A 22,978-nucleotide genomic window follows, 5' to 3' on the forward strand; every position below is an offset into this window, starting at 1 on the left:
AGAGACGTCTGTCACATGGGAGTGATAGCCTGCCCTGAGGAGGGGGCCTCTGTGACAGCCAGCCTGTCCCTGTATTGGACTTCCCATCCATCTAGCTCCCCTTCCCCAGGCCTGGCACAGTACCTTTGCCACCAGGGTGATCCCACCTGGCTGCCCACTTAGAAACATAACTGCCAATCCACCTTCATACAGCCCCCCAGACTGTAGGTGATCTCTGTGTTCCCAGAACCAAATGCACTCCATAGTGATCCGTGGCCAGACGGCACATCCACGCTCCACAGAGCTCGAGTGCGGGCCTCTCGGCAGGGCAGCTGGTGAAGAGCGGGCCCAGACCACTGCTGGCGTAGGAGGCAAGGTGGAGACTGGTACCCTGGACAGCAGCTTTCCCAGGCTGCTGGGAGGAGGGAACTGTGTGGTCAATGCAGCAGCCCCCGATCTGGGAGAGTCTACAGGAAGTGCTCAGCTCTCTGCCTGGGCTCATCTAATCCATACATGGCAGGTGGTGGCCTTACCTTGGGCCCAGGGCTGCTAATACGTAGATAATCTAATGAAGCACTGTCAGGTTTTAGCTCCAAAACCTATCTTATTCAAGAACGGTCACCCACTGCTTGAAATCACCCCGAGCATCCCATTTATAAAGGCGTTCCTGCCCCTTCTCATTGACAATTCAAGTCCAATAGCTGCCAAATAATCCTAGGAGTCATTGGTACATTGAGTCCTAATGGGCTAGCATTACAGTTGTTGCTGTCCACATCCTTCAGAGCTTAATGTCAGACAGCATTTATAGAGCATTGTAGGGGGGCAGCTGCCGGACTCCCTTCTATAGGGTGACATGAAGAGAGCAGTTGGAAAAACAGAACACATGTGTGCACACACATCCCTAAACACCTAAAAGTAACTCCTTAATCTCATTAATAAGAACATAATTATAGATAACCTTCTTAATAAGTACGTGAAGTGTTATGGTGCTGGTTTCCTCCGCTGCTGGAACCAAGTCCCACAGACTGGGTGGCTCAAAACGACAGAAATTCTTCTCTCATAGTTCTGGAGGCCAGAAGTCAAAAATGAAGGTTTCAACAGAGCCATGCTCTTGTAGGCTTTGGGGGAGAATCTGTTCCATGCCCCCCTCTCTCTCTCTCTGAGCATCTGGTGTTGCTGGAAACCCTTGGTATTCCTCAGCTCCAGTTCCGTGACTTGGCGCCATAGGACTCCAGTCTCTGCCTCTGTCTTCACGTGGCATTCCTCCCTGTGTGCGTGCATGTGTGTGTGTGTGTGTGTTTGAGATTTCTCTTCCTGTAAGGACACCTTTAGGGCCCATCCTAATGACCTCATCTTGATTTGATTTTATCTGCAAAGACCCCATTTTAGATTAGGCTATGTTCACAGGTACCATGAATTAGGACTTCAGTCTGTCTTTTGGGGGGACATAATTCAAGCTGTAACACAGTGTCTACATATCTATATGCCTAAAGGATCATGTGAATTAAGTCATGGCGGGGGGGGCGGCGGTGAGGGCCAGCAGGAGGGGTCGTTCGTGGAGAGCTTCCTGGTGGCCTGGACTTGTGAACTGAGTTTTGGAGGTGGGAAGGAAGTGGACATACAGAGCTGAGGGTGTGGGCACTTGTGCAAACAAGCACGGGGACCGTGGGTGGAAATACTCCTGTGGAACAGCTGCGTGTAGTCCGGGCTCACCTGCTGTCTCCTCATCTGTGCAGGTGGAACAAGCAAAGAATGACCTCGACTTGGACCAGGATGCAGACCTAGCCTACAACAGTCTGAAGGTAAGCTTGTCGGCAGACGAGGGCCTCGAACTCTCCCCCAGTGGAGCATGAGGAGTCTGTTCACAAGTGGAGCCATCAGTACACCAGATCCCCTTGAGTTTCTTCATCTCTGAAATGGAGGAAAATGTGTACTTACTACACAGAGCTGTAATCTACGCTCCGAGCAAACATCAACGAGGTGTCCTCCGACTTAGTTCAATTTTGGCTTTAACTCCCCCAGAGTTAGCACTGTCCCCACTCGTTAGTCCCACAAAACGGCCCCCACTTCCAATGCCGACCACATTTATGGGTCCCCAGGTGACCCACACTTCTATCCAGCTTGCCTACAAATCGGGGGTTCCCATAACCCCCTCCCCAAGTTTGAGCATATGTCAGGACAGCCCACAGAACTCAGGAGGGCGTTTCATTTTTTGGTTTGTTATAAAGGACACAACTCAGCAACAGCCAAATGGAAGCGACGCGAGGCGTGTGGGAAGGGGCACAGAGCTTGTATGTCCTCTCCAGGTGCACGCCCTCCCCCACCTCCCTGTGCTCACCAAACTGAAGCCCTTCGAAGCCCTCGCTTAAGGTTTTATGGGGTCCGTTACACAGGCACCAGGGATAAATCATCGGCCATCGATGTTTAGCTCGATCTCCAGCCCTCCTCCTCTCCTTTTGGGGGTTTTGGTGGATGGGGCTGTAAGCTCTAGTGCTCTAATCTCAGCGCTGGTTCCCTGGAGCTGGCCCCCATCCTCATTAGCACAAACTCCCTGGGGTCGAAAGGGGCTTGTTATGACTTACGGCAGACACCCGCCTCACCCCGTCAGGAAATGCCAAGGGTTTTAGCACCCCTGAGTCAGGAATCGGGCACTGAGACCAAATGTCATGAAAGATGTTCCTCTCACCTCTATCACTAGGAGTCACAAGAGTTTTAGGAGCTCTGTGCCAGGAACTAGGGCCATCACCAAATACATATTTGTTATGCCACATACATCTTTACCTGCTTGATACGGTTCCAGTTAAAGTAATATGTGACCAGTGGGATGAATTCACTTTGAAAAATGATCTAGACCTGCGTGGAGGGATGTCCCCGCGGACCCAGGGCTGGCCCAGTGAGAGCTGGCGAGGACAGAGGGCGGAAAGCCTCAGGTCCCAGGGCAAGCAGGCCTGTGTTGACTACGGTGATGGGGGACTAGGCCCTGGGGCCGGGAGGGTGTGTATAGAAAAGGGGCATCGGAGCATTCCCACTCTGCCGCTCCCACTCCCAGAGACTCGGGAATTGGGAATTTATCCATTCTGCTGGGGTCAGTCTGGCCCCACTCATGGGACCACGGATAACTCTGGTAACAGCTACATTGCCCCAGGAGAGCAGCCCAGAATCGTGCCCATGGCTTTTGGAACAACGGGAGCCACAGAAGTGGGTGTTTTGTGAGGGTTTCCTTTCTGAATTATTGGTTAGACTCCTTGTCTCATGGGATATTTAAAAGCTTCAAAACCTCGTGGGAGGGGCGTGGGTGTGATAGATGGCGGCCTTCCGCACGCCATTCTTGAACTGCCGTCCCGAGCAAGTGAACTTGTTAGGCTGTATTAGAACCGGTAAGATGGTCTAGCCCAGTGGGTCTCCTTGACCGGCATCACGGCAGACACGCTAGAAATGCAAATTCTCAGCCCAGGCCTGCTGTGTCTGTCTGATTTCACACGTCCTCTCGGGGTTTCCATTAACCACTCAAAGCACTGCCTCCAGGACTCCCGTCTTCAGTTCGGCTCAGAAGCTCCCTCTGCATTCAGCTGCCTCCTGAGGAAGGTGCCCCGCTCTGTTTCTGTGGGCCGTATCTCCCTGCCAGCCTGCAGCCGGGCTCACACAGGGCTCAATAAATACTTGTCCCAAACTCTCCAAGCTCCTCGACCACTCTGCTCTGGTAGGCCGCGGTTCTGAGGTGACAAGACCTGGTTTTCCCTTCATTGGCTCTGCTGAGACCTGGCTTAACCTGTGCACCTTGTCCCAGAGGCTGGCGCTGGGGACCCCTGGGTTTGCGGGAGACCAATGGGGAGGCCGGCTGCGATGTTCCCACTTAACAGATCCAGACCTTGAAGGAAGTGATGAAGGTGGGGCTTTTTGTCAGCCCGTATCCAGCGGGCCCCTGCTTTCGGAGGGCATGGAGGGCAGGAGGTGTTTTCTGCGCTCCCGGAGTGTAGACTTTGCTGAGCAGACAAAGATCTAAGCAGATGATGGGTCTACACACCTGGCTACTCAGCTGTCTTTTCTAACCCGATCCTTACCAAACTGGATTTGAAAAACCTGCCCGCAAGTATGTGGGGGAGATCAGGCGACTGTGGGAGGACCCCCCTCTGATGAGTAGTGATTTTCGCTGAAGCTCTGAATTCCCCCTAACAGAATTTTAGAAATGGTCCTGATCCTTCTCTAATGTGTGAAGGGGCAGACGCACACCATTTGGGTACTAGGCTCCAGGCTTAGACGTGCCCTCCGTGGGGGTGAGAGGGCGTGGAAAGGTCCTTGGGACCCATCACACCTGCAGAGCATTGCTCAAGGAGGCCTGATGTACTGTGGTGGGACTGGAAGGCGGGACTCCCTGGACCAGGCATCGGGAATCCTTGGTGCTAGTCCTGGCAGAGCCTCTGAATTCATTGTGAGCCTTCTCTGCTCCATCCTCGGTGTCCTCATTCAGAAAATGAAGATTGTTTGTTTATATGGTCCTAATTCTGTGGTCCTGTGGCTTTTGTAATAAATCTGCAACCAGTCCCCACTTATCCACTCTTTGGGGGTGGGGCTTGGGGTTGGGAAATTTTGAATCCCATACATTGCAAGGCCCTAAAAGCATTATCTGTATGATGATCAAACTTTATATGGTCTGATTTTGTCAAACACCAAGTTAAATATTATACCCAGAAAACTTAAAATACATTCTAAAGTTGACAGTTGGTGGCTTTCTATGTGAGCAAAACCACAAGGGTGTGCCTAGTATACTCCAAAACTGTAGTCCACGTGCTGCTCCTCAGAAGGGGGGGGGGCAGTGATCTCTAGAGAAATAAGTTTAGGAAATCCTGCAGTTCATATGCTGTCTCAGAAAGTCACAAAGTACATTTCATGTATTAAGTTTCTAGGAAGTCCAGGGTTAAAAGCTGTGGGTTCAAATCCAGTTTTGTTTTGTTTTGTTTTGTTTTTCTTTTCAAATCCAGTTTTAACTACTTACTGATCTTTGCCAGTCAGAATGTTTGTGGTGTGTGTTATTATTAAAATGAGAAGGTTGCTCTTCCCTTGGCGGGAGCCAAGGCAGGTTGATTAAGGAAGGGGGAGGGGGAAGGCCACATGGGGAGAGGACCCTAGGTCCAGGGAGAAATGGAGTGTGTTGCTTGGGCTGTCTTCCAGAGGCAAGAGCTAGAGTCCGAGAACAAGAAGCTGAAAAACGACCTGAACGAGCTGAGGAAAGCCGTGGCCGACCAAGCCACACAGAACAACTCCACGCACAGCTCCCCAGACAGCTACAGCCTGCTGCTGAACCAGCTCAAGCTGGCCAATGAGGAGCTTGAGGTCCGCAAGGAGGAGGTGCTCATCCTGAGGACTCAGATCGTCAGTGCTGACCAGCGCCGACTCGCCGGCAAGAGCACGGTAACAATATGGCAGCCCCCGGCCGGGCTTGTGAGGGAGGGAGTGACACTAGGTAATAGATGTGGGGTTTTCTTACATATCTTGACCGATGAAAACCTTAAAGCTAAAAGAGTGGACTCTCCTCCTCTGGGGTCTCTCCCCTAAAGACAAGATACTTGCCCTTTCAGCATGATCTTTCATGGCAGACTTTGCTGGAAGTTTCTGGAATCTTCTGAAGTTACTCAATATGAACGTGTATCAAAAAGAACAAGGCACAGAATTAGAAGCAAGGGCCATGGCCTGAGCGGGCCCCTCGGTCTTGTTTTTCACCTCATGTTTTGCCCCTTGCTGTTTACTTTGATTCTGAGGTAGAGAAAGTGTTTCCTCTCAGCCCTCCCCAGGTGGCAAGTCCGGCTTAGTGTTTGTTCCTAATATTTTCACCTTCTGGGACAGACTGGGCAGTGGGAGGGAGGGGACAGAGGCCACCCGGGTCACTCTGGGCATGGCCCAGGGATGACATGGGGGATACATAGGTAGTTATGAGTGTGGAGGATCAACACTGAGACAGATTTTCACCCTGTCCTTTGGGATTTGGGATGCTGTCACCTTCAGAGACACTGTCACTGTCACCTACCCCCCCCCCCCCAACCACCACTCCACACTAAGGGCCTTTCACATACAGGCCTTGTCATTCAGTGCCTTTGAAAGTCACATTCCTGCTTGGGTTTAACTTCTATTATCTGAGGTCATCCTGGGCCTTTGTTTTTTCCCCAAAAGCTTGTGGGGAGCCGGGGTGAGGGGGTGGGGGGGAAGAAAGGTTGTTTGTTTTTAGGTAGTCCCCATGCCCAGCATGGAACCCAACATGGGGCTTGAACTCAAGACCCTGAGATCAAGAGTCAGACTCTTAACCAACTGAGCCACACAGGTCCGTTCCCCCGCCCCCCCACAAAAGCTTGTTTTTATGCCTCTGTATATAAAGTCTATAAAGTTGATTCATGACAGGTGTTTATGTGGCCAGGGTTTAACTTTAATCTGGGACCTTCTAGGAGCCAAACATTAATGCCAGAACAAGTTGGCCTAACAGTGAGAAGCACGTAGATCAGGAAGACGCCATCGAGGCCTATCACGGGGTCTGCCAGACAAACAGGTAAGGGCCCCCTCCCAGTAACTCTGCCTGGAGGGGGCGATGGGAAGGGGTCTTACCTGAGCTGATGCGTGATGTGTGCTCCTCAGACACTGACCATGTGCTCAGCATCAGGGCTGACTTATTACAGGAGGCAGATGACTCAGTGAATCGCATGCCCCTAGGAAACCACTCGTTAGCTTCTGCAAGACTCTAGTAACACAGCTGGAGCCTCCAGAACGTAGGTCCTCTGACAGGCATTTGGAAAGGGACCCCCTCCCCCCACCCGGGAGTGTTGACAGGAGGGGCAGGGAAAACAGGTGAGAGTGGCTAATCTCCCTGGGTGGGGGAGCCGGCACCAGAGGAGCCCAATGAAGTCATGGGAGGGGCCAGCTGCCACTCTCTGCTCTAATACCAGCTGTGCCAACCCAGCTGGTGGGCCCCCATGCCTAGCATTTAAGAGCTGGAAGCCAAGCTAGACACCCCAGAGCTTGGCTGGGAGAATTTGACCACGGCCATATTGGCTAACATGAGCTCTCCCTGGATTTTAGTTAACCAACCACCTCTAGTCCCTCCTTTCGGATGAGCTCCCCAGGTTAAGGCAACAGAGTGTGACGGGGGGAGGGAATAGGGCCTGGATGAGACCCTGGGGCAGTGTGGTGGAACGCTTGCGAATGTGCACTCTGGACTCCGCTCACTTACTAGCTATTTAGTAACTCCTTTATAGCTGTTCAGTGCCTCAGTTTCCTCCTCTGAACTGGGGACAGTCACAGCCGTGCACCTCACGCAGGGTGATGGAGAGAGCAGGTGAGTTGGTCTGTGTAATGCACTTAGAACACTGACTGCCATTATTAACGTCTTTGCCTCTGTGTGCCCCTCTGTGTGCCCCCGTGGGTACTTGTCAGAGTGGAGCTGGCCTTGTCCCCGGCTACCTTTCTCTCTCACCTCAACCAAATGTCGATCAGTCACTAAGCATTTGTATAGAATTTTTGAAAACCTCAAAGACATCTGGAAAACGTCAGTAGGTGTCTCTGGGAATGCAACATGATGTTGTCAGCAAGAACGTCACAGAATGACCCTGCAGACTTAGTGCCGTGATTTCCAGGTCTTCTAGCCCCTGGTTCTGCAGATAGGGAAACTGAGGCCCAGGAGGGGTGAGCGGCTCTGGCATGCAGCCAGCCCGAAACCGAGTCGAGGTACGATCCAGAAGGCCTGACTCCGGGCTGGACTGCTTCCAGAGCTGTGTGTGGGTAATCAGAAGATGAAGGTCTTTTAGCAGGCCCCCAGGAGGAGAGTAAATTTTCAGAGAGCTGCAGTTCTGTCCCTGAAAGGAGAGAGAAGGAAATGAAGGTGAGCCTCTCGGACCTGAAACTGGAGTCAAGATTAAATTGTTTGAAATGATCTTGGGTGAAGAAATGCATTGAATAAGAAAAAGGAACACAGGTAATACTTGAAATTAAAAAAAAAAAAAAAAAAGGAAGGAAACAAGCTGGACCCTAATGAGGGAGAGCGAGTGTGGATCTTTCTGATCTACACCAGGACTGTTATCAGCTGTCAGCTCCCTTTTTATTCACTCAAATGCTTGTCAGGGATCCAGTCCCAGGGCTGCTTACTTACCCTGGGTTTGTCTTCCTTTGCAGCAATAATCATGGTAGTGATAAAAGAAAAATAGCTTTTCTTACATCTTAAAATGCATTCCCAGCAAGCCCAGGGTACAACAGGGGACTCACAGCCCGTGACACCCAGCTCAGTACAGAAAGCTGCCTCGGGGTGGGAAGCCTGAGGAACCAGTTCCCCAGTGGGGAGTGGCAGGTGACCAGCCCAGACATTGTGGGTTTGCGCCTCTCCCAGTCTGGTAATCCCAGCAGTGAGGGAGGACCGCGGGGGGGCAGGCAGGGCAGGGGGATGCCCACGGCGATTGCTGGCATCAGGCAGCAAGGCCATCTATTACGAGGGCAGCCCCTGCCGGTAAGAGACCCAGCTACTTCTCTCCTGCGATTTCCTTGTAATGGAGAGGTTCCCGTGGGAACAGAAGTTGTATGAGTGCATGTGTGATTTGGGGTGGAGGGATTGCAAAAAAAAAAGTCCTCTACCTAGGGAAAGCTTACACTCATGCATTGGATTTCTCTTAGCTTTCTGGAGGACTTCTCCCCATGCCCGGTCACAGCTCCTCTGAGAGTCCAGGGCTCCCCAGTTTGGAATTTCTTTCACTTGCTAACTTCCAGAGTTTATAGAGTTCTGTTTTATCTTTATGATTGTGTCTCTTCCTTTGTTTTCAAGTTTGGGAGAGAAGCCAGTATTGAGGGTCTGTTCTGGGAAGGAACCACAGGAGTATGGATAGCTCTTCTGCTTCCAGAAAGTGCTCTCATTTTCACATTTTGGGAGCTAAGAGAAATCAGCAACACTATTACCACTTTATATGTGGCCAAAATCAAGTTAAAGAGAGGGCTGGTCCTTGCCCCAGTGACAGGCTGCTGCAGACAGAGGTGGGTGTCTGGGGAACTTGGGGGACAGGGAGATGGGGAAGTGGGCTAGCAGAACAGGCTAGCCTCACCTCCAGGCATGCACTCAGGTCACAGAGCTAGGTAGGAGCTGGAGTGTGGTGAGGGCTCAGGTCTGGCTCCGGGAACAGTGCTCCTTTGGCCACTGGCTATTTCCACTCAAGTCTGTGGAACTCCAAAGAGAAACTTCAAGTGCATTATTGGACCTCTGTTTGGGTCCCAGGAAACCTTGCAGTCCCTCTGCCCAGCAGGTTCCAGGGAACAAGAGGAGGCCCTTGGCACAAAAGGTAGCTTTGCCTGTTGGACAAGTAAACCTGGGGTTATTACAGTGGGCCTGCTTGGGACAGTGGAGATCCTGTTTAACCAGAACGGGGTGCGTGCAGATTCCTTGGGATAGGCTTGGAGTTTGTGGCTCATTTGGCCCTGAGCCCCACCTGCTGTGGGATGTCTTGCTCAGAACAGCAAAGGAGGGGGGAGAGAGCCTCATTCTCCCCAGCTCCCTTCTCTTGAGTCCTCACTGTCCCTGTTCCCGGCTGGAAACTCTCAGCTTGCTTCTACGAGGCGATCATTCCCTCATAAGGTTTCCCAAAATTCAGTGGGTCCCAAGCCATCAGCACAGTTCCTGTCTGCTGTAATTCAGTGGCATGGCCATATTTATCCACAGATAACTCACCTTCCCGTGGCCCAGTCTCTAGTTTCAGACGTTTCTCTTGTTTGCAGCACTGGGGTTCCAGCCTCCCATTCTCGGAGATTGTGGGGAATGTCCTGGGCCGTTGGGTGGCACGTCCAGGTGTGAGCTACAGAAATAAGGACATCTCTGCAGCACAACGTGCTCTTTTTAGAAACTGGAAACTGACCATCTTCAAGTTCATAAGAATCTTGCCTGTTTCCATCCACAGGGAGGCAGGTCCTGGAGCCGGGACAGAGGGATGGCAGCTGGGTCGTAGTCCTGACGGTCTCCACGGGGGGAAAGCAAATATCCTAGGCCTTTTCTGCTGCACGATCTTTACAGTTAATAAGGTTATGTCATTAAGGATCTAGAAAGAACCTCAGATAAGTCAGCTGAGCATTTTCATTTTACACATGAAGAAACAGGTCCAGGACATATAGGCGTCGACCACGACACGCCTTTGAGGCTCCTGGTTCCCAGCCGGGTTCCTCAACGCAGTCTTGCTGCCTTCTGCCGTTGGAGACTTCACCTGCTGCTTATGCAAGTGTGTCCGTAGCCTCACCAGGAACGGGGCTCCGCACAGTGGTGTGTACACAGGAGAGTCTCCATGAATGTTTGTTGATTTGTTCGTTGACCTCATGCACTTTACTTTGTTAAAAAAAAATGCCTGTAAGCTGTCGTTTGGGCTTTTCCTTCTCATACCAGTAGGTGGCACTCCCTCCCAGGCCTTCGCCCCTGATGGCAGGCAGAGGGGAGGGAGAATCTCCAAGGAGGAATTGGTCCTCTTTCATCCAGGAACAAAGGCTTGGACCTGGAGCTGGTTGACTGCATTTTCATTAACTGGTGTGCCTGACTTCCTGAGCACTGTGGGATGACTGGCCCGCACAGTCTCGACTTTTATCTTTGTGCATCATGCCTGGCGTGTTCCAGAATTAGGAATGCTGAGTGTGTCTCCCTCTGAGCAGGGATTATGCTAACTTCCTCCGTGCTGTGAAACTCAGCAACACACATGCACCTGCCAGAGGGTGAGAGGTGGGACTCAGTCTGCCTTCAAGGGAAGTACAGGAACGCGGTGACCCTCCAGGAGAGAGCCGGCAGGCCCCCTCGGCATCTGGAGGGCCAGCCAGTGTGGGCAGGGAAGGAGCCGGGGGCCCGTGGAGGATCTCCTGTGTGCCCAGGGCTAGGAAGTGGGGGGGGGGGGGTTGGGTGGCCTGGGTGGCTCAGCGGTTAGGCATCTGCCTTCGGCTCAGGGCGTGATCCTGGCGTTCGGGATCGAGCCCCACGTCAGGTTCTTCCGCTGGGAGCCTGCTTCTTCCTCTCCCGCTCCCCCTGCTTGTGTTCCCTCTCTCACTGGCTGTCTCTCTCTGTTGAATGAATAAATAAAATCTTTAAAAAAACAAAAAAGGTGGGGAGGCACCTGGATGGGGGAGCATGGGACATGCGCCTGATCTCTGGGAGCTGCTCTTCTGGCATTGGGCAGACACGGGGCCACTGGGGAGGGCCTAAGGATTTGCAAGGGGAAGGCAACTGGCTGTCTGCTTTCCAGGTTGAGTAAATAGAAGGGATGCAGCCCAGTCCCCAGGTGGAGCAGAGAAAGTTCAGCGGGCATCCTGCACGGCAGCTTTTACTCACGGTTTCTTTATGTATGAGTGCAGTGAGGGCTGGAGGTGAGATTAGCTCGTGCTTTTGTGTCCTTAGTGACGGAGAGGAGAACAGCATTGAAAAGCAAACGATATGTAACCACCTTCCTCATTGTCACGGAGCCATGTGTCCCCAGTCAGACCAGATGCAGCGTCCCAGGAGGCCCTCTGCAGCCTCTACCCAGTGTGGGCCTCGCCTCCCTGCCCTGGTTGCACCTCTCCTGATTCTCCTTTTCCTTTTCTGAGTCCTTCTGGGGGGGGAGAGGGTGGGGGGAGGACAGCCTAGGCCGCTGCTGTCCACAGAATTGATCGGGGCAAGAGCAGCCCTTTGCTCTCGGCAACACTCTCCCCTGGCCTGTCGTGATCCCCCAAGAGTGCATGGACTCCCTTCTGAGACCTGACCTGAGGGGGAGGGGACAGCAAAGGAAGAAGGGAGGCTGGGAGTTCTTGAGCTTTCCCTGTGTGTGTGTGTGTGTGTGTGTGTGTGTGTGTGTTTCCAAACCTTGGCTGGAATGGCCTCACTTTCCTGGACGTTCTTCCTCCCTGTCTCTTCCCTCTACACTCGATGCCCTGTTTTTTGTCCTTTATTTCTAGCAAGACTGAGGATTGGGGATATTTGAATGAAGATGGAGAGCTCGGCTTGGCCTACCAAGGCCTAAAGCAAGTTGCCAGGTCAAACATACGCCTTTCTGCCTGTGCCTGCTCTGTCTGTCCTGCCTGCTCGTGTCTACGCTTACCTGTCTCTCAGCTGGAGCGGAGGCCAGGGCACGATTGATGGGGGTCACCCGGCTGGCACTCTGTGTCTGGGCTCTGTGTGGATGAGGTCGGGGAGGCTGCTTGTAGGGGTCCAGGCAACAGCAGCTGATGGCTCAGGGGAACCTTCCTGGGGCCAGGACACTGATGCTTACAAGATTTAAGGAACTTGCCGCATCCGTGGGAGATCCAGAACTGGAATCCTGTTCCATTTGATACCAGAATCTGAATCCATAAGCCACTCGTCTTGAGCTATGTGTGAGCAGTTTAGCAAGGGAGGTTAGAGACTCACAACGTCATGGTCCCAGCCCACACTGGCTGCCCGAGAGCCCAAGTCTCTTCGGGGCTATGGCACAGCTTGGCACATCTGAGCCTCCCAGCAGCGATGGGGCAATGGCCTGCGGGCTTGTGTCCCGGAAGAGGAAGCTGGGGTGGAGTCCGTGCTGGCCCGGCTCCCTCAGCCTACTCGTGGTAGGGCCGGCGGGGGGGGGCACTGCCCTCACACACAGTACCTCCAAGCATTCCTGCTGATGACCCTGCTAGAGGTCCCACAGCAACAGGAATCTCTTCTTGGGAAAAGAAAGTCCAGATCAGTGGGTTCTTGAGGCCATGTGTGTCCTGGCTCTGGGTTGCAACGTGGCCCGCCTGCCTGTGAGCAAGTTGACCTCTGTCTCTTCCCTTGCTGGTCTATTGTGGATCAGAATGGGAGCTGCCTTGTGGAGTCATTATAAGGAGTAGAGTCAACTCAGGTGAAGCATCTTGTACATGCCTGACATGTGGTAAGCACAGAATCGATATTAGCTGATATTTCTGTTATAATTATTATTCAGTGAGCTCTGCCCCATCGAGAAGTTTGTTTTATTGGAGTTGGGGAACCTATGTGTAAAACCAGGTGATTTCTTGCAGCTATCAGCAGGTTGGATTTTTTTTTTTTTTTAATAAGCAAATGACTGCATTAACGAATCTGAAAGTGTAGACCTATGCATCAGGAGACCTGGCTTTTAGAGCCAGCTCCGCCACTGGCTGTGGCCTCAGGTAGAGGAGCGTTCTTGGATCTTGCCCAGAACTCTGGGCGAAGCCACACAACTACAGTCTATGTGCAGAGTAAGCAAGCTGTGAGCACAAACTCACAGCACAAATCAGGAACCGAGTCTTGGGGTGAGTCCCTAGAACCTAGGGGTGTCTATTTGCTCTTGATAGGTTCGTAACTTACTGGAGATCCTTTTAATGTATTGAAGCCAAGATGGGTTGCTCTCGATCCTATGTCCTCGAAAATGCTGATTTAATTACAGAACTCCTCTCCACAATCCTCACGTTATTAGTGCTTTCACTTGATGCTGCTGCCTGTGGCGAGTGGGTGAATCAGTCATTCCTCCATCATTTCTTCACTTGTGTGCATCTGTCGAGAAGCCCCTGGGAGCCGGGCATTGCACCCCGTGCCACCGTGGAGCTGACTGAGCTACGGACGACATGGGGCATCGGTGGGGGAGTCGACAGCAGGGACTCCTCGCCTCTCGCTCCCTTGGAGACTTGGTCCCTCCTCTCTTGTGGCCAAACTAGCAGAACTGTAAAAAACATGTCTCCCTGCCTCCGGGGCTGCTGGGGACTCTCACTGGCGTTTCTGAGGCACTTCCAGGTTCAGGTTCGTGACTCTGCTAAGCTCTGGTCACCATCTTGGCATCCTGGGGGGGGGTGGTGGTGAATTTTCAAGCAGGCGGACCATGGCAGACAGCTTTGACCTACCTTGCGTCCAGAAACTCCTACCTTTCTTTCATGTGATTGTTCACTACCCTGAGTCAGAGCATTTGCTCTTGAACCCAAGAAGGCGGCACCTAGTCCACGTTAGTGGACATCCTAAGCTGCTTAGGATGCTTCGCTAGTGCCTCGCCTTCTCATGACGGCCGGAACAGGTGCCTCCCAGGAGTGCCTGCGGCGCGGTCGGACTCCGAGTCTTCTGAGACTCCTCTCCAACCTTCCCCAGATCTTCTCAAGGTCTTCTGCTTCCGGTCCCGACACCAGCTGATCATAAACCTCTCCTGAGATCATTCACCAAGAGTTGATTTCCGTTTCGACTAGAAAAAAAAAATTGTGTATTTATGGCCACAGATAAAGTGGGGGTAGTGGTGGTGAAGGGAAAAAGGAAGGGGCTAACGTGTCGCCTTTCTAAAACGTGCAGATAATCTGCGGGGAGACATGGAGCTATCATCGGGTCAGCCTCCTCAGGTTTTTTGTCTTCACAAGGAGGCTCTTGCGAGGTCTGGGCTGACGTGGGTACTTCTGTGTGAATGAAGCTGTAAGAAATGTATTTCTGCAGATGACATTTTGACACGGGGACGATCTCTCAATCCCAAACCAATCGCCTGTGTGGGACGAGGAACGGAATGGGGGGGGGGGTGTCAGGAAAAAGGCCTCAGAGCAGGGGTGCGCATTTGGCCCTGCGTGCCCTTCCTCAGGACAGGCTGGCCTGCTTGCCGATCTGTCCCCCTCGGCGTCCCTCCCCTGTTGGTTCGTGCAGTTGCTGCTGCTGTGTGCTTGGCTGCTCTCCCGTCGCGTGTCTGTCTGCGGCCCCTCACGCAGGGCCCGACCCGAGCCCGCCGTCACCTGCCCTCCTTGCCCCGCGGCAGGTTGCTGGAGGCGCAGCTGCAGGCCCAGAGCCGCGAGCACGAGGAGGAGGTGGGGGGCCTGCAGGCGCAGGTGGAGGCCCTGAAGGAGGAGCTGGACAAGCAGCAGCAGACCTTCTGCCAGACGCTGCTCCTGTCCCCAGAGGCCCAGGTGGAGTTCGGTGTCCAGCAGGAGATCTCCCGGCTGACCAACGAGAACCTGGTGAGTGACGTCCATCGCCCAGCGGGTCCCACTCTGGGAAGTCGCATTCTGGACGGAGATGGGGCCAGTGATGGCCGTTTGCTGACTGGGCGGCGTTTGCGTCCTCGGCCCTGTAGCAGGAGCAGAGACTCTAGAAAGCACTGTGAGCAGGGGTTTAGGACTGGGGTTGGTGGCCGCCCAGGGCCATGCCGGGCCCCAGGGCCGGCTCGTCTGTCTCACAGTGCTGATTCCTGATTTTAGGACCTCAAAGAACTGGTAGAAAAGCTGGAAAAGAATGAGAGGAAGCTCAAGAAACAACTGAAGATTTACATGAAGAAGGTCCAGGACCTTGAAGGTAAGGCGTGTGCGCGTGTGTCTGCGCGCGGTGAGGCGCGCGTCCGCTCAGTCACGAGCGAGGGGAGGGAACGGACTGCCCGCTGCCCTCTGCACACTCTTCCTGTTTCGCCCGTTCTCGGGCACCTGTGCCCAGTCCAGCCGTGGGGTAGGCTAAGTCAGCCCCCACGAGCTCACACATTCTCAACTGGCCAGAATCTGGGCTAAGATATGTAAATTCATCGGGCGTTTGGGGGCTTACTCTGAGCTCCACACTGAGACAGTGGCCCTGTGGCCTTGCCCTCAAGGGGCTTAAAGCGGGGAGGCAAACTTTTCGGTGTGGAAAAAATGCAAGTAACACACAGATCCCGACCACGGGGCTCATTCCATGTGACGGGTAATCAGGAAGGAGAGGGGTCAATCCTGTGATTAAATTTCCAAACTGGAATCTGGCCCAGAAAGGTCAGGCGGGTTTAAATTTTCTTCTAGAAACATCCAGAATGTTTTCTGCCTCTGACTCCTTGCTATAAATCTGTCACTCCCCAGCCCTTCTAGGCACATGCCACCTGGCATGGACTCCTCCCTTGGTACCCTTACTGCCTGGATCCCCCACCACCACATGGATCCCCACCCTCTCATCCTTTTACTCTCATCTCAAGAGCTGTGTCCCCAGGGCTTGAGTCCATCTCTCGCTGTCCTAATACCAAGTACTTCTGGACGCAGCACCCAATGCAGCTGTCATTTGTTTAATCACCTGGTTATGTCCCCCTGCTGCTCTGGCCTGCTGCTCTGGGCATAGGAGGTGGCTCTGGGAGGCCAGGGCTATCTGTTCCTTTTTTTTTTTTTTTTTTTTTTTTTAAGATTTTATTTATTTATTTGACAGAGACAGCAAGCGAGAGAGGGAACACAAGCAGGGGGAGTGGGAGAGGAAGAAGCAGGCTCCTAGCTGAGGAGCCTGATGTGGGGCTCGATCCCACAACGCCGGGATCACGCCCTGAGCCAAAGGCATACGCTTAATGACTGCGCCACCCAGGCGCCCCCAGGATTATCTGTTCTGCTCAGCCCCTCTCTATCCCTGAGTCTCTCAGTTATCTTTGAGTTCTCATATTCCTGGTCACTCAGGCTTCAGGCTTCTCTCTTTTGTTCAGTCTTGAAGACCTATTATTTGCCCACCCTTCCCCCCCCCAGCTCTCCCATGACTACAGGACCCTCCAGGTTCCCCACCTGTGCCCCTGCTGCTGTGTCCAGTCACCTCCTCTTTCCCTGTGGAATGCAACGCTCCCTGTCCCGCTGCACCTCTCCAGCTCTCCCCACTCCTCTCCTGTGCCACCCAGAGCCTTCTATGACCTGGCGCCTGGTGGATGGGTGGGTCAGCTCCTTCCCACCTGGTTGTTAAGGTTCTGCCCACCCTTCAGCCCTTCTCCTCCCTTGAGAGCTCCATCAGTCTGTTTGTCCAGCCTCATCACTACCCACGCTCCACACTGGGGGCTCGGCACCGGGCCAAGTTGCACTGTAATACGTGTTTCCAATTAAATGCGTCTCCTTAGCTGGACTAGTGGGTCTGTGGTTGGATACTCTGTCTCATCCACTGCCGTGCTTAGAACAGTGCCCTGTTCGTAGCAGACCCTCAGACACGCTAGGAGATAGCCCTGCAGATGCCCACCACCCTGCCCCGTAGTGTCAGGCCAATGGAAGTCCTGAGCGAGGGTTGACAAGTCCTTTGTACCCCCAACCACGCCACCAAAACACTCTTGAATAATTCCTTACATTGTTGCAAAGACCGCATTTAGCAGCCCTGCTCCTTGCTCTGCCTCTGGGGGCTGGAGACCGTTTCCTGCTCTGCGGCTGGTACCATCCTGCTCCACTGTCCACGGGTCAGAGACAGTGCCTGGGCCTTGCACACCTGGCGTTGTCCTGCAGCTGTCACGGCAGCTGCCCTGTGGCCATAGACAGGGAACGTGGTTGGGCGGGCCTGGCTGGGGCCCAGGACATCCTTGCAGACAGACGGTAACCCCGTTTCTTACAGCTGGGTGGGAAGACACAGTGGCCTGGTAGGATGGGTTGTGCCTTATGTCCTTCCCAGGTTTTCTCTGGTCTTCCTGCCTGGTGGGGTGTCTTCCCTACCCTTTTCCTGCGGGGACCCCCGTACCTGGTGCTAAGTTCCTTGGGTCGCACTTGGAGTGGGGTCTGAGCTGACCACGTAAGGGGTGTAGCTCAGAGAACCCAGATGCTGGGTCCCCAGACCCAAACAAATGCCACTGACCTAAGACATCCCTACCTCTCGGGCCTACAGCCTGGAGGTCTCTACTCATGCTCCCTGTCTCTTTCCCGCCCAGCTGCCCAGGCCCTGGCCCAGAGTGAGCGGAGGCGCCATGAGCTCAACAGGCAGGTCACTGTCCAGCGGAAGGAGAAGGACTTCCAGGGCATGCTGGAGTACCACAAGGAAGACGAGGCCCTTCTCATTCGGAACCTGGTGACAGGTCAGGACCCTCTGTGTCATCCCAGCCCCGCTCCCCTCCTCCCCCAACTCCACTGCCAACCCAACATAACCCTCCCCATACTCTACATCCCGCACCTGCCCCACCTCCCACCTCCCACCCATCCTCGGCCCTCCATCCCCCTCCCTTCACACGGTTGCCTTTCTAACCAGCTCCCAGGCGATGCTGATGCTGTGATGCTGTGGGGACAGCATGAGCGGCTCTCCTCGCCAGCCCCAGCTCTGTCTGGCTTCCCCATGCCTGCCTTTCCTGGCTCAGTACAGCAGCTGCCCGCAGGGTAGGGGTAGGAGGTGTGGAGGAGAGATTCCTGGATGAAAAAAGGAAGATTCTTGGGCAGCCTGGTCCTCTGGCCCCTGAGCCACGAGCTCCACGACTTGGAGCCTTACATGTTCTGTAAAATGGGGATGTGGGAAATACAATAGATGGGAAACATGACAGGAGAAAGTGCTATGCTAGAGCCTCAGACCCTGCTCCATGTGACAACTCTGAAGCCGCTTTTGCAGGGGCGCTGAAAGGTCAACTAAGAGGTAAACGTTATTTTAGAGAAATGTGAGTTTGCCAAGGTCCCACCCTGCTGAGCACCTTGCCGAGGGCCGAGCACTGCAGAAGCAGGGGTGCTCCAGCCTAGGGCAGACTTTGCTTCCGTTCTTTGCTTTGGGTATTTTCCGTAACTGAGTATTTTGGCTCTTTTATGAAGGTTCATCCCCCTAGAGTTGTCCAGCAGTTTGACGGAGTCCTCTCTTCCCTCAATAGGCTGCATCTTACTCTAATGCTGCTAGGAATGAGCCTTTCATCTCTGGTGAACGAAACTCAAAGTTCCCAACGTTAGAGTCAGAAGCTAATGAGTCTGCTTGTGCCAGCAGGCGGGTGGCTCCCTCCCACTGTCCCTGCTCAGGCGCCCCTGACGAGGCCCTCTCCCGCTAAGCTGCCTGCATGCCGCGCCAAGCCCCCTTCCCTCTCGTCATGCAAACGAATGCCAAGACATTATTTGACCTCCTCCTAGGTCCCCAGGGCGGGCTACTTGCTGTGGAGGGTAGAGAAATGTAGAGCCATCGGCCCTGTCCCCAAGACGCTAACGGTTAGCTGGGCAGACCAAGCGAGTCTATGGGAAACGGGACTCAGATCCCGATAGGACATTCCAAGACGGGACAGGCTGTTTGCAGGCTCAACGTGGGTCAGGCCACCAGTCAGTGGAGAGGTGGGGGAGACCGGCATCAGGCCGTGGCACTCTGGGTGGGGGAGGAGGGTGGCTGTGGCCACTCAGCAGCCTCCTTGATCTGTTCCTGGCTCTGGGGATGTCTGGGCAGCTGGTGCCAGTACATTGTTTCCAGACTGACAGTTAAGCAGGCTAAAGGCCCCTGCGGCCTTCTGGGCCCCGGCCCATGGGCTCTGTCTCTGGGAACGTGCTGTTCGCCGCGTTCTCCCGGAAGCCGCGCTTGCAGTCAGCGCGAAGAGCCCGTTGTGCCGGCAGCTGGAAGCACTGCAGCAGGGCACGGCCGGCCGCCCCGGGCTCGTGCTGGCTGGGGAGCCACCTCCCTGCCCCTGGCCCGCACCCCTGCTCGGCGCCAAGGGCGGGGCCCTCCGTGTGGAAACCCGGGCAGGGAGCTACCTGCGGGCTCTTTTCCTTCATGTCGTAAGGAGAGGGCATTCGGAGCCTGTGTTGTTATTCTAGTCCAAACGATTACGAATGTGTTTTTGTGAGTTTGGAGTTCTTAACTAGCTTGAAACTAGGGCTCGAGGTCAGAAGGTATCTGTGTATCCTGGGCAGCTTCTCCCCTACTCCTCCTCCACACCCCCCCATGAGAGGTTATTGTTACAGGAGCTTCAGGAAAATATTGAAAATATATGTATTTCAGGGGCGCCTGGGTGGCTCAGTCGGCTAAGCGTCTGAATTTGGCTCAGGTCATGATCTCAGGGTCCTGGGATCGAGCCCCGCATCGGGCTCCCTGCTCAGCAAGGAGTCTGCTTCTCCCTCTGCCTCTTCCCCAGTTTGTGTGCACTCTCGTTCACTCTCTCCCTCAAATAAGTAAAGAAAATCTTAAACAAACAGACAAACAAACCAGAGCAGGCTTGTCAGAGCCCCAGGCATCGGCTAGAATCTAACTCTCCTGCTTGTGGCTGTCAGAGCTGAAGCCGCAGACGCTGGCGGGCGCCGTGCCCTGCCTTCCTGCCTACGTCCTCTACATGTGCGTCAGGCACGCCGATTACATCAACGACGACCTCAAGGTGCACTCCTTGCTGACCTCCACCATCAACGGCATCAAGAAAGTCCTGAAGGTAGGTGCCCCGCGCCGGAGGCGGTGGTCGGCGGTGGATGGAGGGAAGCCCACACCTGCGCGTAGCTCGGCTCTGCCTAGGCCTTCCTTGCCTCTGCAGCTCTGAAGGAGAATGCTAGAAGCGCAGCTGGCCAGTGGCACTGGGCTGCTCAGGCTCGGAAATCCAGTGTTGCGTCCTGCCACCTCCAGGGAACCCTGGTGCTTTCAAAAGCCTTGACCTAGGAGGACATTGTGCCGTGCTCGAGGGAGGACTGACCCTGTCCTGCAATGACATTCAGGAACACCACCTGAATATAAGCTTTCTCCCAGACCTTTCCAAGGAGCTGGCTGCCTGCGCCCAGGCAGTGTGGTGGCATGAGAAAGGGGGCCGACATTTATCAGCTTCCAAAGTGAGGAGGCCCCGGGCCGGGACAGGGCTGCACACAGGGCTGCATCCAGGGCACTGGAGGAACTCCAGCTGAAGGGACGAGGCCCTTACCAGTGTAGGGACAGCCCCTGCAGTAAGAGGCTGGCCCGCAGGGAGGTGAGGCCGGGCCACATAGAAGCTATGGTGAGAGGTCAGATTTTTGAGGGAGATCCGCCCTCCGGAAGAGAGATTTATATTTATTCCCCCTCCCAGGCCCAAGCCCCAAGTGGCATTGCTCTCAGAGACCGCCGTCCATCCTCACAGGCACTGCCACTTGGGCATGCAAGCCGTCCTCAAAAGCACTGAGTCCAGACCTCTGTCACCTGCCCTCCTCTCCCTTCTGGGGGCGTGTCACACCAGCCTCTGGCTTCTAGCTTCATGCCAGCTTTGTCTCAGTAATTGCACCTCCTGCCCAGTTTTACCCGCTCCTGGCCCCAAACAGACATGAGCTGACTTTCAGGTCTGAGTCTCCTGCCTCGAGCCCTAACACGAGCTCTGTCTGGGGGCTTGTGCCAGTCTGGGCGCATCGAGGGCTGACTTGAGAGGTCACTGCCTCAGGAAAACCTTCCCTAATCACCGGGCTCTGCTAGCAGGCCCAGCCCTATCTGTCGCTTTCTGTTCGACCCCCTTATTTTATTGTCATCGAAGCTCCCACCTCTGACATTTGAACAGGGGGCAGTTTGGGCTGACAAAATGAGCTCCGGGCCGTCATTGGCCTTAGGATGGAAACCGTGCCGTAGCTCTTCGGGCTGTGCTGCAGCCTTTTTCACCAAGTTACGGTTTATAGTCATTTTCCAGAGGGTTGAAACCACGGGACGTCTGATCTCTAGATAAATGGGTACCAGAATATTTCACTGTCATGCTCTTCCTGTCTCTTAGGTTGGATCACTGACAGTTCAGAGTCTGCCAGGGCCAGCTGCCCAGGGGTTAGCATACGGCTGGGAACCGGGTGGTGAGGGGGGGTCTCTGTGCCCTCCCCAGTAGCGGGGGAATGCTAACGCAGCCCCTTGACCGTGGATCTCCTTTTCATGACGGGCCATCATGCCTGCTTGGGGCATGCTGCGTAATTTTGGAAACCTGGAACGAGAGGTGCCAGGTGAGCATTTAACCAGATGGGAGCCACTACTCATAACGAGGAACGTGTTTCTTTTCACAGAAGCACAATGAGGACTTCGAGATGACGTCCTTCTGGTTATCCAACACCTGCCGTCTCCTTCATTGTTTGAAGCAGTATAGTGGGGATGAGGTGAGTGCTAAGATAAGCCCAGCTCCTAAAGGGCTCTTAAAAGCCATTAAACTACCCCAAAGCCTCCGTCAGATCCTCATTTCCTTGGACACAGCCATGTGTGTTCAGGGCAGATCTCCGCTCCGAGATCGGGGGTGTCGTGGAAGGCAGCCCTGCTCTGTCCAAATGTGGTTCTACCCGGAGGAGAGGCTGTAAGGTCTGTGGAGGGCCCTCTGGGACCTCGGGCTCTGGGCACGCCTGCCTCTACCTGGTAGCTAGACGCAGGGGTAGGCAGGCCACAGGACAATCCCAGGAGCCCTGGAAAGTACCCAGAATCAAGTAAGTAGAGTTGGTGGGGGAAATGAGTTTACATAAGCCATCCTTTATCCAAGAGCCCCTGGGACTCTCCAGGGAGATCCCTGTGACCTTAAATTTTGGAAGCAGCCCTGGAAGAGCCCAAAGAAAGCTCGGTCGGTTGTCTGATGCATGCAGTCTGTCTCCTAAGCCAACCAAGTAGTTTGTCCGTTTTAAGGCTACCATCGAGAAGAGGCACAGCATGATCAGACTACCTTTGTACCCCTGGACCTCAAGGCCTGGCTTCATACTTCTAACCAAATTTGGTTACTCGACCTGCAGCCCAACTGACTGCATTATGTCATATTCTACTCTGGACCTCGAGGGCCCAGCTTCGTCTGGAACCCACCATTCCCAACACTGGTCCCTGAAAGAACCATGCCCACACTCTGCTTCTAGCCCAGTAGCTCGGTGACACAGGGCATGTCCTCAATCTGGTTTCTCCAGTAAGAACCCCACCTCACCCCAGACACCACTCCCGGGCCCCTGGGGAGTTGCCTTGACTTTTCCTTTCTCCCCTTCCTTTTTTGCTTTTATTGAGAGTAAACATAGTGGGGGGCTTAAGACCCAAAGCCCAGTATAGCCAGGTCTGTGTAGTCTAAATAAAGAGGGAGGAAAATATGTATCTTAGCTGTCACAGCGATTCCCTCTTTCACCTGCTTTTTAGTTTTTATTTTAAAAAATGCTTGGCAATGTGACCTGGTTTGAGAGGCTTTGCTGGGGATGGCCACTCTTTTGAAGACGCTGATCTTTTTGGCTGCTCTTGGTTTACCTTGGCCTGAATACAAAGGGACGTTGGTCACATGAATCCTTTCGATATTAGCAGTTCTCTTAACGTTATTTCCTCTTGTTAGTATAGAAAGCTAAGAGGACATGGGGCCGTAGCTGTGAAATCATTTCCGTTAATCTATTAATTCTGATACCCAACAATAGAATCCATGTAGAATTTCTCATTGTTAAATCCTAATCTGACCTAAGGTCCTGCTCCTTCAGTGGCTGTATATTTCACATTGTAAAGTAACCTGGTCTG

At 53.8% G+C, this 22,978-nt stretch overlaps 1 protein-coding gene and 1 long non-coding RNA gene across 3 annotated transcripts in view; one reads left to right on the forward strand and one right to left on the reverse strand.

Annotated features, from left to right (window-relative positions):
• MYO5B (myosin VB) overlaps positions 1-22,978 on the forward strand; it is a 340,915-nt gene that overhangs the window by 306,104 nt on the left and 11,833 nt on the right. For both annotated transcript variants that reach the window (XM_087869830.1, XM_087869831.1), the window contains exons 27-34: positions 1,716-1,781; positions 5,149-5,388; positions 6,414-6,514; positions 14,679-14,877; positions 15,118-15,211; positions 17,526-17,669; positions 19,813-19,964; positions 21,526-21,615. In XM_087869830.1, coding sequence (XP_087725956.1) covers positions 1,716-1,781; positions 5,149-5,388; positions 6,414-6,514; positions 14,679-14,877; positions 15,118-15,211; positions 17,526-17,669; positions 19,813-19,964; positions 21,526-21,615 — 1,086 coding nt within the window. The remainder of the gene's footprint in view (positions 1-1,715; positions 1,782-5,148; positions 5,389-6,413; positions 6,515-14,678; positions 14,878-15,117; positions 15,212-17,525; positions 17,670-19,812; positions 19,965-21,525; positions 21,616-22,978) is intronic.
• On the reverse strand, positions 1,775-10,273 carry LOC123787384 (uncharacterized). The gene is made up of 3 exons (XR_006778192.2): positions 9,665-10,273; positions 6,571-7,814; positions 1,775-1,890 (listed from the first exon to the last, which is right to left on the reverse strand). It is a non-coding gene; the product is annotated as an uncharacterized LOC123787384 (long non-coding RNA).

The sequence above is a fragment of the Ursus americanus genome, chromosome 19, assembly GCF_024610735.1.
Source record: "Ursus americanus isolate L20-20 chromosome 19, mUrsAme1.1.p, whole genome shotgun sequence".
Lineage (NCBI taxonomy): Eukaryota > Metazoa > Chordata > Mammalia > Carnivora > Ursidae > Ursus > Ursus americanus.